General features: G+C 36.5%; 2 protein-coding genes across 2 annotated transcripts; one reads left to right on the forward strand and one right to left on the reverse strand.

Annotated features, from left to right (window-relative positions):
- Positions 1-1508: 1508 nt before the first annotated feature.
- LOC132543318 (shiftless antiviral inhibitor of ribosomal frameshifting protein homolog) lies at positions 1509-9363 on the forward strand. The gene is made up of 7 exons (XM_060206806.1): positions 1509-1568; positions 4473-4584; positions 4967-5010; positions 5245-5376; positions 6132-6235; positions 6994-7157; positions 9146-9363. The coding sequence occupies exons 1-7, from the start codon at positions 1509-1511 to the stop codon at positions 9349-9351; spliced, it is 822 nt and encodes a 273-aa protein (XP_060062789.1). The 3' UTR covers positions 9352-9363.
- Positions 9364-11251: 1888 nt separating this feature from the next.
- On the reverse strand, positions 11252-14332 carry LOC132543319 (uncharacterized). Its single transcript, XM_060206807.1, has 2 exons — positions 14251-14332; positions 11252-13659 (listed from the first exon to the last, which is right to left on the reverse strand). Exons 1-2 carry the CDS (start codon positions 14330-14332, stop codon positions 11252-11254), a joined length of 2490 nt encoding a protein of 829 aa, XP_060062790.1.
- Positions 14333-15576: the final 1244 nt, after the last annotated feature.

Genomic DNA, 15576 nt, shown 5'->3' on the forward strand with positions numbered 1-15576 from the left:
ACCCTGACATGTCTTAATAATGTCAATATCAAACATTTTACACTGTAGACCCTGACATGTCTTAATAATGTCAATATCAAACATTTTACACTGCAGACCCTGACATGTCAAAATAAATTCAATATCAAACATTTTACACTGTAGACCCTGACATGTCAAAATAATGTCAATATCAAACATTTTACACTGTAGACCCTGACATGTCAAAATAATGTAGACCCTGACATGGCAAAATAATGTCAATATCAAACATTTTACACTGTAGACCCTGACATGTCAAAATAATGCCAATATCAAACTTTTGTCACTGTAGACCCTGACATGTCAAAATAATGTCAATATCAAACATTTTACACTGTAGACCCTGACATGTCAAAATAATGTCAATATCAAACATTTTACACTGTAGACCCTGACATGTCAAAATAATGTCAATATCAAACATTTTACACTGCAGACCCTGACATGTCTTAATAATGTCAATATCAAACATTTTACACTGTAGACCCTGACATGTCAAAATAAATTCAATATCAAACATTTTACACTGCAGACCCTGATAAGTCATTGTAACAAAGTTTATATCAATCTTTTCACAATGTAGACCCTGACAAATCATCACAAAGTTTATATCAATCTTTTCACAATGTAGGCCCTGACAAGTCATCACAAAGTTTATATCAATCTTTTCACAATGTAGGCCCTGACAAATCATCACAAAGTTTATATCAATCTTTGCTCACTGTAGACCCTGACATGTCATACAGTTTATTCCATAATAACCCTACTGTAGGAATTTACATGTTATAACAAAGTTGATTAAAACATATTCTCAACGTAAACCCTAACATGTTAAAACAAAGTTTTGCTATAAAATGTAACATGGCGAAAAAAAATTGTTTAAAGTCCTGAGACTTAATATCTTGTTAAGAACATATAGAAATAAGCTAATAATGAGAGGTGTTCTAACTTTGTGAAGGTATGTATATATTTTTGCAAGTATAAGTTTAGATTCAAAAGATACCTGTAAATATTAATAACCACAATTTTACATGACCAGCAAGGAAAAGGGGGCGGTGTTATTTATATTTTCCTACATCACCTGACTTGTTAGTACTAAAGTTAGGAGACATGATTTAACATTTAAAATCAGGTGGATCCTCATTAACGATTATTGTGACATCAATATGAAAAATAGCGAAGTTGTATTGATTCAGCAAATATTCCTCCGTTAAAATCATTAAGAAGAGTGTATGAACAATATAGTTTCCCCATACAGGTGAAATAGTGTCAGGTAAAGCAGACTGCATACACGATCTGGGTACCTCGTTTACAAACAACACACATGAGTAACTATGGACTATGAGTGTTACATAACAAAGCCAAGCAATTTAATGTACAACCTTATACGTGCAGCGATAACGATAAAGACGATAGGAAACCAATCCGTCCGTCACACGTCTGACCCCAAACACAACTTCTTATGATCTCAGTATCGCCCTGTCGGTATGGAACTTGAAGCAGCAGCGGACGGCAGACATGGAGCTACCGAAGACCAAATAAAAGAGGTAAGTTGACGTTAATTTGAGGCAAGTTGCGTCTAGTAACAGGAATTGCAGAAAATTTGTGTACGTTCAAATAATCCGTTACACATGTATGTATCTGCCAATCATTGTTTACATGTGTAAAGGCAGGGTGTGCATGTGTCTGGCAGGGGGGGAGGGGCAGGGGGAGAGGTGCAGGCGGTTGTTGATATCGTTACGACACTACAGTGTCAATCAAGAGAGCTACGAATTGAAACAGGCAGCATATTTTCTATCTGATATAAAACAGTACTGGCCTTTCAAATATATTACTATGGCGACGTTACTCGGTATGAGCATACCAACGTCGCTGACCTCTTCCTTTAATCAGTGCAGTGTATTAAGTAAATAAAAAAGACTGAACAAAAAAGACAACTGTTAGATGAGAAACGGTAATGAGAGATACGTATCAAGGCCTCTGTAAATATCCTTACCTAAACGTACATACAAAACTGCAATATCAGCGATAATATGAGTGTATGTATAACAATGTAGATGTCACATATCCATGGTAGTAGTGTACAAATCCCTTGAACTGTATGCATTATTATTGATTTTCTTTTAACTTTTTACGAAATGTTTGTTTTTAGTTGCACGTGCGTAGTCAAGGGCGATCTGGTCATTAAAATGTTGTGTTGATGAAACACAGATATCCATCTGGAATTTGTTGTATTAAGCATTGGACACACAACAAAGATAAATGTATGGCTTTTATCGACTATAATGAGGAAAGGTGGTTCGTGGGCAACAGTGTGGTGATCTGGTATTTTATACTGCTGATATGTATCAGGACTCCATGTCAAAGTGTATATCATATATCACACTTACGATATTGTTCTATAGATGTTGTGTACTGTGAAAGGAATGTTATGATTTCTCTTTTGTAGTTTATTGTTTTTTCGATCAGTCAAGTTGTATGGCTTGTGTAACATCCTGCCCTATTTTGGTGACAATGCAATGCTATTTATGTCGTTGCTCATGCGTAATAACGTAATCGATAAACTGCCCCCGGTGACACGGGTAATCTCCGACACCAACAAGGCTAATTTAATCATATGTGTTAGGAGAATAAGACATGTCTATCTCTGCGCTACATTGCATATTAAAAAATGACATGTTTAAGCTTAGGTATATCTTCTACGTATCTTTTTTCTAACGAAAACAATGATAACAGAAATATCAGCTATAGTAAGTACCGAGGTAACATCAATAGTAAGGTTCAGTGTCCCGGATGTTGAAATGAACAAAAGAACATAAGGTTGGCGTATTAAGGTATGTGTTTTAAAAATAAGAGGAAAGGCAAGGACGGTGTCGCTGTTCAAATACAGCCATTTATTTGTAATTTTAAAAAAAATAGCAAATATTTCAAAATGAGAAAATAGATGTAAAAGATAAAAGAACCTAATGCAGCCAGCTACTGACATTGCTATTACATACAAAAGTTCGTTCGGCCACAGTATGTTTCTGCTGACAAATTCGATATATACCTTGTCCATTCTAATCACAGAAATTCTTAGTAAAACTTTAATACACATTGACTCTATACTAAGTAAAATATACCAATTTAATAAGAAAGGAAAATTGATATAAAATGAAAATGTAAGTTGAACACGTTATTCATTACCATGTGGTAAACCCATTTACATGACTCGATATGTTATAAAAAAACTTACGAAACAAAAGTAATAACAACACTAAATTTCCTTAATGAATTATTGTTAATTAGCCAGCTATCACATGTGTATGCATTTGTAAAGTTACAGTATAGTAAATATATTGGTGTATACATGTATAAAGGGAATGCTTTGTAACCATGTCACAATGATCTGACTGCTAGCTGAAGGATTGAGAATAATGGTATGGTTCAATATAGGTCTGGTTGTTCAAGGAATCATCAACATAATTTTGACAAATGTATGATTTCCGTAACCTTTCAAGATATATCTGTTTTTCGCAACTTTTTGGACAGTCTCCAAAAAGTCGGTATACTTGTAATATCGATTTTTGATTATTTGATAGGTAAAAATAGCCAATACAATCAAATTTATTTAACGGTAGGTTAAGCTTAACATGCTCCGTATATCAGGGTTACCTGTTCAAAGGCTCTAATCTGAGCATTACACAGCGGGGCCATGGAGTATGTATGTTATTACCTGGCATAGAAGGGTATATATATATATATATGTTCATACCATTAATTCGTAACTTTCAATAATTTTAATTTATACATATTCATAATGACGACTAATATATATATATATATTATCGTTTCGTCTCGGTACATACATGAATGCATTTCATGATCAGATGTCATGAGAGAGTTTCAGATAGAAATAAGATCTGTCTTTAGCCTAAAATCAATGACAATCGTAAATATAAAGATTTGCCTACCGAGGTATGATTAAAGCAAATTTGAAAAACCGTTGTAATGGGCCTTAACGATATGTGTTAATTTCGCCATTACATATAAACGTATATATTAGCATTTATTAGCATTTATTAGTATAAATAATGGACGCAGTTTTAAAGCCTCTATGTCCATATGAAATATATACGCGGTAGATAGATATCAACGGAGTTGATGTGTATATATATTGATATCTATAGTCTATGTATGTAATGTGAGTTTGGTGTGTAAAGTGACCGTCTGAGACTACCGGATTTGTTTTTTGATTCAGAGATAAAATGACCGCCTTATAAAACAATTACCATCCGTGACATTCTAAAAACAGTTTAAAGATAGAGCAGAATTTACTGTCTCCTTACCCAGTTATGCTTAGCTTGCTTTGGATACAAAACAATTCGGACTTGAGCAGGGCTTCCTAAATCACAACATTCTTCTGAAATATGTAGCATGTTGTTATTGTGTTATTATGTTTGCCATGTTAGGCCAGACGTCTCCAGGAACTGCTCTCTGGGCGTTTCACAGAAGAAGAAGCACTGCGTATACTAGAACACCATGACTGGAGTCTCCCCGCTGCAGTTAATTTCGTGTTTGAAAGTAAGTAAACAAATTTCTGTCAATGATATCAATTTCATCTTGAAGAGATAGTATATCGTATCTGCTTATAAAGAAAAAATAAAGGATATGTCCATGTGTACGATTTACAGGTGATGCGAAGTGGACGATCAATGATGTAAGCTTATTCAATAACTATTTGTCGTAAAAATTATCTGCCGTTTCTATTCTACATGACAACTGAAATCCACATAATACGTATGATGAACAATAGCAGACATCTGGTAGTCTACGGATATGGCTAGTAGAATGTACAATCAATCTCAAAGAATTTTCATCAGAAATTTAATATTCGATCAGCTATTTTGTATCATGTGTTTCCATTAGTTTCTGAGAAAATGATATCCAACCAATTGTTATATAGGTGAACCACGACAAGTGAGACAGATCTCAGGGGCAGGACAAGGGGTATGTAGTATTATATGATTTCCAGAGTGTACCTATACTGCAAAAGAAATCGTGTACCTTCTTGTGCTACCTACAATACTTCACATATCTACTATTGTAATCAGTGTTTTTTTCCTGAATTAGATTCTATTCTTTATAGAAATTTCTTCTCCAATTTTACGAATTTGAGGATATCCTTTGAATCAGTCATATCGTCATTTCGTGATAAAAGAGCACATTTTGTTTTTACCAAAGTGGACCACAGTTCTGGCAGATCATAATGTTCGCAATCTCGCCTTTCAAAATGAGGTACCATTTCAAGTCCGACAGTTTGCGTGTGAGGACAATGATAATGTGTGGTGGAGAAAAGTTCCGACTCGAAAACCGGTAAGTGATATAAATGACTTCAACAATCATGTAATGCAAGCCTTGATTAGACTTAACTTTCCAGTCCATCTTTCGATATCTCTTTGATATGAAAATTCGTCCGTATCTCACAAAACCATTGGACATCCTGAGGTATGAGGAAGTTTAATTCACTGTGATAGCATTATAAAGTCAGCTTCATTTCCACGCCTTGACGAGGAGGCTTTCACAAACATTTCGCAATCTCCTAAAAACATCTATTCAACACATGCGCTCAAGTCGCATACCCCGGGAGACCGTCCATACATTATCAAAATGATCTCTTGAGAATATATAGTCCTCGTGTCCACATTTAATGGAGGGTTGGTAGTGACATCTTGTGTTATGATTTGTTCATCAACTGAATCTCTTGTTTTTTTGGTTATACGAAATGTCTAAATGAGTTCGAGTTTATACATCCGCATGCACATTAAAATGCTGCACAAGGAAAGGGTGTCTGCTTTATTCTTTTGAATGATGAATGAGAGCTAAACGATACTGGCACAAACATCCTTCTCGGCAAATGTTTGAACGCCTGCCTTGATTAGTCTGCCTTCAAAATAGATGTCATGTAATTTTGCAAAGAAAGAGTGAAGAAATGTGGGGACCCTCTGCATTTCTATGAACAGAAGACCGTTTGAAAATTTGTTACATCGTCCATTTATACAATGTAATCACACCATTGCGTTAAATTCGTTTTTGTACATATAGAATATGTTGATTCTCGTGTTTTCTAGGTATCCAAATGTAAACATTGTCGGAGGCGTTTTGAAGCAGTTCCTACAGATCGAGAGTGGGGATGGGCGAAATTCGTATGTAACTATTGTGGAAACGAATTCAAGTGAGTTTTGATATATGTTTATATAATTGCAATGTAACATGGCTTCATAATCATCAGATACTTTCTAGCTTCTGACTAATCTCTCAAAGCGTTTGTTAAAGAGGAACGCTTTGATAGTCGAAAAAAATGCACGAACAAGAAAATATCTGATTTAGATCACTGTGAAAGACTGAATGGGGAGTACGTTGTACCTAAAATTGTGTAACGGTTTATATGAATGATTTTAAAGTACATGTGTATATTCTGAACTGTGCTTCTATGCGTGGGAAAGAAAAGGTTGCACACAAGTTTAAACAAATTTCTGTGACTAAATCAGAATGATAGTTTCAAAGATACAGATCTCTCTGAAGAAAAAGGATTTTTTACATGCTTTGAGTCTAACAGCTTATTTGTCCATGTATATTAATTAAACACATAACATAGTTTCAAACTTATTATCATTTAAGCGCTTAAATAAGACTCAATGCGTCTTTATTTACTTCTTTTTTGCCCGACCAGAGTCGTTGGTTGATTTCTACATCTGGAAATCACAGACTATAATTGGAGTCCATTATGTCCACTTACAAAAACATTTTTAATCAGCGACAACAAGACCCTCTCAAATGATGTGACCATCACAGAAAATCGACGATGGACTTAGTTATATTATATTCATGTCCAAAAGGAAAAGAAAATAAAAAAGTTAAGGATGCCTGTTATAACATCTATCGCTATTTTGAATGTAGATTCTTTTTGAATAATTTTTCTTCTTGATTAAGTGGATTCGGCCAGATGAACAGTACATCATCGCCCTGCTATCATTGTGGAACAACTATCTGTCACGTGACAGAAATTTTCCCGCCTTACCGACACAATAGATCTGGCAGGAGGTCAAGGACCAGCCATACATGTACGGCACCAAACTGCTATAACCGGTCTCAAAGTATGTATTTCGGTTTGTATCTAATGGTCGTTATTATGTTTAAATTATATAATGGTCCTTATCTATGTTAGTATATAATAGGAAGTATATCTGTTGGTATATAATGGGGAGTATGTCTGTCGGTATATGGGAGTATGTCTGTTAGTATATAATGGGGAGTATGTCTGTTGGTATATAATTGGGAGTATGTCTGTTGGTTATAATGGGGATTATGTCTGTTGGTATATAATGGGGAATATGTCTGTTGGTATATAATGGTAAGTATGTCTGTTGGTATATAATGGGGAGTATGTATGTTGGTATATAATGGGGAATATGTCTGTTAGTATATAATGGGGAGTATGTATGTTGGTATATAATGGGGAATATGTCTGTTAGTATATAATGGTGAGTATGTCTGTTAGTATATAATGGGGAGTATGTCTGTTGGTATATAATTGGGAGTATGTCTGTTGGTTATAATGGGGATTATGTCTGTTGGTATATAATGGGGAATATGTCTGTTGGTATATAATGGTAAGTATGTCTGTTGGTATATAATGGGGAGTATGTATGTTGGTATATAATGGGGAATATGTCTGTTAGTATATAATGGGGAGTATGTTGTTGGTATATAATGGGGAATAGGTATGTTGGTATATAATGGGGAGTATGTCTGTTGGTATATAATGGGGAGTATGTCTGTTAGTATATAATGGTGAGTATGTCTGTTGATATATAATGGGGAGTATGTATGTTGGTATACAATGGGGAGTATGTCTGTTAGTATATAATGGGGAGTATGCCTGTTAGTATATAATGGGGAGTATGTCTGTTGGTATATAATGGGGAGTATGTCTGTTGGTATATAATGGGGAGTAGGTATGTTGGTATATAATGGGGAGTATGTCTGTTGGTATATAATGGGGAGTATGTCTGTTAGTATATAATGAAGAGTATGTCTGTTGGTATATAATGGGGATTATGTGTTAGTATATAATGGGGAATATGTCTGTTAGTATATAATGGTGAGTATGTTTGTTGGTATATAATGATTATGTGGTATATAATGGGGAGTATGTATGTTGGTATATAATGGTGAGTATGTATGTTGGTATATAATGGGGAGTATGTCTGTTAGTATATAATGGGGAGTATGTATTTGGTATATAATGGTATGTTGTTGGTATATCATGGGGTATATGTCTGTTAGTATATAATGAGGAGTATGTATGTTGGTATACAATGGGGAGTATGTCTGTTAGTATATAATGGGGAATAGGTATGTTGGTATATAATGGTAAGTATGTATTTGGTATATAATGGGGAGTATGTCTGTTAGTATATAATGAAGAGTATGTCTGTTGGTATATAATGGGGAGTATGTCTGTTAGTATATAATGGGGAGTATGTATGTTGGTATATAATGGGGAGTATGTCTGTTAGTATATAATGGGGAGTATGTCTGTTAGTATATAATGGGGAGTATGTCTGTTGGTATATAATGGGGAGTATGTATGTTGGTATATAATGGGGAGTATGTCTGTTGGTATATAATTTGGCGTATGTCTGTTGGTATATAATGGGGAGTAGGTATGTTGGTATATAATGGGGAGTAGGTATGTTGGTATATAATGAGGATTATGTCTGTTGGTATATAATGGTGAGTATGTCTGTTGGTATATAATGGGGAGTAGGTATGTTGGTATATAATGGGGAGTATGTATGTTGGTTTATAATGGGGAATAGGTATGTTGGTATATAATGGTGAGTATGTCTGTTGGTATGTAATGGGGAGTATGTCTGTTGGTATATAAAGGGGATTATGTCTGTTGGTATATAATGGGGAGTATGTCTGTTGGTATATAATGGGGAGTATGCCTGTTGGTATATAATGGGGAGTATGTCTGTTGGTATATAATGGTGAGTATGTCTGTTGGTATACTTTCTTAGACTTTGATCTATGGTAACAAGAAAGAACTTAGAATAAGACCATTTATCACCTGCAGATGCTCCCTTCGGACCAACTAGATGTGTCCATCCCCGATCTTTGAGACGCCAAGTGGTGCACCCAAGTCAGCGTCATATCAGTACGGGGTCGACTGTAGCCACATTCCTGAGTCAGGGAGACTTGGTTGCCTTCCAGGACTATCCAGGACCACGTAACATGCATGACATATCCGAGGATGGAAGTGACCATTCAGACAACAGTTAAATAGCATTTTCTTTGGATGTTTCGTAATTTTCTATTGCTGTTATCTCCGCCACTTTGCAATTTCTATTTTTTTATCAAGAGTATAAAAAACGTGAAATCACAACCGCAACTATCAGCAGAATAATGGCATTGCATATGTAATTCTACTGAGGCAGCATTTGGTCCTGTGATAAAAGTATTTTTCTATTGCAATTGTATCACCCGTGTCAATTTTCTCCAGAAATTAGAAATGGGTCACAGGAACTTGGCACGAATTCCCAACCCATGGTCCATATATTTGTATTACAGTGACAAGGGTTGTAACTCAAGAAAAGGGAAAACTGAACACAAGAGAGCATTTCATATATACCTAGACATTTCTACATACGGTTCGTCGTAGCTTGGTCAATACTTGATCTAAACATTATCTTGTACGTTATATATGTATTACTTATAACTGGAATATCAAGGGAAAAACTACGCACGTTCAGTTTCCCTTCTCGGGAGTTATAGACCTTGACTCTATAACAGATATATATATGGACCATGGGTTAGGAATTTATGCTAGGTTCCTGTTATATAGGGGCACAAAGGCAAGCATTAAAAGATGGACACATACATGTTTTCGCGACTAAATGATAAGGAGACTTGAAAAGTCGTTTTGTATATACGTGAGCGACCCCTCGGACGTGCATGCATGACGAACTGTTTCTGTGATATGAATTGAGTGTGTAAATATGCTTTGTTACCATGCAATGATAAAATTAGCGTTTATTTATAACAGCAAACGTTCAATAGATTAGAAAATATCAGTGATAAAGGTGGGAAAATGTGTTACTACAGAATTATCTTAACTCTTTCCACAAAACATCATTCACCACGACTACGACTACTTATCAGTACAGGACATTCGTCATCACTCCCAGCAAGACGCAGTGATAAGTAGCATCTCTCGTTAAACAGAGTAACGTTAATCCTAAAGACCGCAATGACAAGGGTTATTTCCTTATACATTTAGCACTAGAGCATAGGAATGTTTATTTTCCTTTTTCTATTTCCCTTAATTCTATCAAAATTGAGAAAATAAGGAAGATGTGTCTTTATTGACGTTGTTGTATTAATGAATAAGATCACAAATAACATTGCTGACTCATATATCTTTTCCGTAGTCCACCTTTCAAGCAGGAAGCTCTTCGTTTGCTTTGTTTTTGTTCAGTATGTTCCAACTGTAAAACGAATTATTGATAGATTTATAGAAAACAAATGTATTGTGTATTATTTATCGTTAAACTGCTAAAATAGGAGAGCACAATAAAACACACAAATGAAAATACAAATATTAAAAGGACCACAGAGGTCAGACACTTGGAATACAGACAGCAATACTTTAAAGAATCACCAACAGTGGCAAAGAACGAAATTTAAACAAATAGATTTTAAGAATAATCGTGTTTATACAGTTTTAGTCATATTATTAATATATTGGTTAAGAAAAAAAAGTTTTCTGTTTCAATGAAAACAAAGTAGACACTTATTCATAATTTACTTTGAACTTGGATTTAGTAAAAATCGTTTCCAATTTCCATGAAAAAACAATTTACACACATAGTAACAACTCCTTTCGAGTGACTTTGCCTATTGTTTACGCTTAAAAATTATAAAAATACTGAAAAGATTTATATTTCCTTAATGGATATATTATCGCCAAATTAAATCTTAAGAAGCTGAAAGGGATAGAGCAAAATAGATGTCTGTTTCCTGTCATTCTTTTTTGTTGCGATGTATTTGTAAAACCGTATTTGGACTACCGAAATAGCAGAATTTACATCAGTATATTGCTCTTGTGTTTCACATAATGTCTTACAGAGAATTACTTGTATGTATCCTAATAGGCATAATTAAAGAACTGCGAACACTTTAATTAATCTTTAATCTTTCTCACGAATCGAAATATATCAGTCATATTCTGCCTGTACAAATACGCACCCGATGAGGTCTTCCCTCGACTCTGGAGCATCCCTTGCATTGGTGTTATCCGACGCGCACCAAAGTTTGTCCCGAATCCACCATTCCTGCCTACCTGAAGTCTTCTAGAAAATGACCCCATATTCCTGACATTTCCTCTCGTGCCAAACGCTGTTGCTACCGATCGACCGTCCGCTCTCATGGTGCTTCTGTTAGGTAAACCTAAGCCACGAAGATTGGAAGTACTACCCATCGAGACATTGGCTGTACCGAAGGGAGAGACACGATTCGAGGTAAATCTGGAATTCTGGCTGAAACCTGTACCTCCGGAAGCTCCAACAGCAGTGGGATTAACAGTCACTCCTGCCGATCCAGTAGCCGACCCACCCGCGCTGTTGGGAAGAACCATATATACTTTTATAGGAACATCTGGTCTGTCACCACTTCCAAATGTAGAAGAAAATGTTCCCGCCCTTCTGTTAGCGCTTTGGTCGTTTCCAGTTTGAACATTTGGAACACGGGAAGACGATCTTGCTACATTTCCCTGTCTTTGCCCCTGTAAACTATTCCCCGCTGTAAACATGTTCGGATTTGACCCTGAAGTACTAACTCGAGTAAAACTATCCCTAGGTCCGCCGGAACTGACTGATGGCTGAGTTTGACTACTTTGTTTTCCAGTGTGTTTTCTAGAAGCAATACTATTTTGTGTTCCGCTCGATGATACCGCAGATGGTATTGTACGTGTTTGAAACTTGTTTGAACCTCCAGATTTAGTGTTGGACGGTTTGCTTGTTTGGAACACCATGTATGGACCACGGGATATGAATTCTGTTCTTGTCGAGGCAGCCTTTCTAGAGTCAGCCCTTTCTCCCTTGGGCTGTCGGTCAACTACATCTCTAGAAATTGATGTACCAGTACCCTTCTTAGAAGGTCGGATTTTCGACGCAGACGTTATTCGTCTGCCTTTCATTGACCTCAATGTACTTCCTTTTACATTGGCCTGACGATTGCCGGATAATTCGAATCTATCTGTGATCGGACCAATACCGAAAAATCCATCGTCTATACGCTGTCCTCTTGCTCCTGAGTCCGATTCTCCTCTGATGTTCTGATCAAAACTTGGTTGAGATTCCCTTTGGAGAGAAAAGTCTTGCACAGCTGTTGAACCTATAACGTCAGCATTTAAAACTCCTCCATCGATAGAAGCCAGTAGTTCTTGTGCTCCACCTGTTCCAATCTGACCATCGCCTGTAATTCTGTTATTTGTGGCCATTCGAGTAAAAAGTGGAGTTCCACCAGTTTGACTTTCAGAGGCATCTATACCATCAAGTGTGTTTTCAATAACTGTTAGTGAAGCATCACTGTCTCTAGAAGGGGTGCTGAAAATTCTACCTAAAAGGTTAGAAATAAGACTGTTTCTAAGAGATGAAGCACTAATGCCTCCAGCATTAGTATCATCAGTGCGGAGAACCGAGGATTGGATAGGTTGTAACAAATTGCCACTGACACCTCCGGATACAATATTTTGCTCTGAACCACCTACCCCGGAGCTGAATAATGAATTTCTCGCACCTGTGCTGCTAGCTTGCGTGTTAGAGCTTCTATCACGTTGTCCATTCATCTCGCTACGAGTTGGGATCTGTCTGGTAAGTGTACTACCACCAGTTCGCACAGAAGGTCGACTTTGCACTGAGGCCTCTCTCATACCTTGATTAAAAGCCGTTGTGTCAACATTTTCACCTCTCATGACAGGTCCGTCCACACCTTGACTTTGGTCGATGCCAATGAATCTCACATCGTCAAAACTGTCAATTTGTCCGATGACGCCTCCGGCTGGCCTGGTTTCGTCCAAACCACTCAGAGTGGACATCATGTTCACCCTTCTACCAACATCTCGGGAAGGTCCGAGAGTCCGAGGGGCATCGGTAAGCTCAGATGACAATACAGAAAGTCCACTCTGGCCGGGAAAGGCTCTTGTCAAACTGGCAGAATTGGCGGTTGAACCAAGGTTACCGGAGTCACGACGCAGCGAATTAATTCTACCTTGTCCAAATGTAACTTCGTCGTCCGAGAGGACGTTGTCCTCCGTGTTGGTTATGACAGTTTGTGGTGAAGGTCCCTGACGAAACAGAGTGCTAAAACTGTCGATGAAATTTTCAATGCTCTGCCGTTGAGCCGATACGCCGTCGCCGTTTTCGGACAGAAGGGTACCAAAGATCTGACCATTCTTACCACGTCCTATTAGTCCCAGGTCGGTCATATCACTAGGAAAAATAGGACTCGCAGACATTTTAACCTTTGATTGGCGTTGTTTCGAAGGGCGTTCAATTTGGCGGTCTTTCTCTCTCATTCCATTTTGACGATCTTGAAACAATATTGTAAATACATGATAACACTTGCAGAATGGTTGTTTCAATCAACACTAATTATACCTTAATATGCATATTAATGACATGTCTTTGGGCAGCCTATTACACAAAAATAAAACAGTCTTTTGAGCAACATTTTCATTTATATAGATAGCCAATCACGGTAAAGGATACATCTAATAAGAAAAAACGAAATCCTAGGACGATCAACATTCCAAAGATTATAGGGGAGTGCTAGTAACCTTGGAATATGATTTGTTCTATCAATCTGATTTGTTCGATTTTATCGTAAGATCTAAATCTACAGTACACATGCTCTCTCCGCACAAGAAATGTGGGGAAAAACATACAAACGGAAAGAAAGAAAGACACACAAGCGTCAACAAAAGACAGCAAATCGAAATGACCGACATGAAATAATTTTGGTACCTCCAATATGTAAATTACTAAAATACATAGCAGGTTACCATTATAACACAACTTGATTTTGTCAATGAAATACTGACTGTTTTACTGACCAAACGTGATGTTTGTATAGATTATACAACAAAGTCAACTTTGTAGCGATGTAACGTAATGCATTTACCTGTGAAAAGAACAACCTTACAGGAACAACATCCTATCAAAATGACAACTCCGATGTACCTTAGCCATGCAGATGACGCCATACCTGTAAAGGAACCAGTCGGATACAAAGTATATCATGAATAATTGGAATGTTCAAAAAGAATCTACAGTGATCCGAATATATTACCAATATGAAAATTATCAGTTTCGAACTGATTACCTATGATATCAAATTCTTTGCTTCGGCCTCTGTGGCCCTTTATCAGGTTAATGAATCCTAGTAATCACCTAATCTAAAGTCAATAACTGTAATATCACATTTTTTGCTCCGCCTGCATTGCAGATTATTAGTTTTCGTCTGAAAAAAGGACAAAAATATCGAAACCTAATTCGAACACTTACATGTAAAAACAAATCAATACATCTCTGCAGTTAAGATATTGTATAGATGTCATTATTCTTAATGAAGATTACCTTCAAATTACCTGTCTGATCCAGAGGTGGTACTGCTCCCAGCCAGACTCAACAAGGAACACACTAACATTCCCATGATAACCGAATCTTCAGTTGGACAGGTATTTTTACACTAAAATGCAGCCGTGGGGGACATTAGGGATATATCAAGAAGGACGTCGAACAAAGAATAAAAACAGAGAAGCAAAAAAATTAATTCACGTTGTCAAAAAACAAAATTAACTTCACTTTTTCGTTATTTATGATAGTAGGATAAAAGTGTATGGAAACCGCAGTTTCATTTTTAAAGTGATCAAAATGTTCGTGCAGTTACAAAAAAGTTCTGTATTTGTCTTACCTGTCCCCATGTATACGATCAAAGCATATTGCATCTGCAGTATTGTTGTACAACATGCTCCTCGTTTGTGCTATTGCAGACAAAATGACGGAAGTACATGTCTTACAAACTGTCCGGTTCAGACTTTAGACACTACCGGATGTAGACTACACGTGTAATAAACGCCTTGAAACACTAGTCATTATACAAAACTTCAATAAATTCGTGTCTGTTCTTAGAATAATGTTTTATTGTATTTTTAAGTCTCAAATCTAATTTCTTGAAGTCGGTGACTTACTTAATTATTCATTTTAAAAAAGTACTGACGTATAATGCCCCCGCCCCCCAATGTTAACATAAAACTGCCATAACAGATGCATCCCATCAGAGGATATAATGCAAAAGAAGATCATGATGTATTCATATCAGAGAAACAAGACGGGAAGACTAATTAGGGGTTCAGGAGACCTTTGATTACACGGCGATATATTTCGTACCTGTGTTTGAGATAAAAGCATTCTCATTCTGGAAAACCACACGTCACATATACCAAAA

This window comes from Ylistrum balloti, unplaced genomic scaffold (genome assembly GCF_031769215.1).
Source record: "Ylistrum balloti isolate Yb309-2 unplaced genomic scaffold, AGI_CSIRO_Ybal_v1 Utg369752, whole genome shotgun sequence".
NCBI lineage: Eukaryota > Metazoa > Mollusca > Bivalvia > Pectinida > Pectinidae > Ylistrum > Ylistrum balloti.

Coding starts and splice junctions, on each gene's coding strand:
- LOC132543319 (XM_060206807.1), bottom strand. CDS start 14,332: ATGGCGTCATCTGCATGGCTAAGGTACATCGGAGTTGTCATTTTGATA. Junction 13,660..14,250: donor TAAGGTTGTTCTTTTCACAG/GTAAATGCATTA, acceptor TATTGTTTCAAG/ATCGTCAAAATGGAATGAGA.
- LOC132543318 (XM_060206806.1), top strand. CDS start 1,509: ATGGAACTTGAAGCAGCAGCGGACGGCAGACATGGAGCTACCGAAGAC. Junction 4,585..4,966: donor AGTTAATTTCGTGTTTGAAA/GTAAGTAAACAA, acceptor ATTGTTATATAG/GTGAACCACGACAAGTGAGA. Junction 5,011..5,244: donor TCTCAGGGGCAGGACAAGGG/GTATGTAGTATT, acceptor TTTTTACCAAAG/TGGACCACAGTTCTGGCAGA.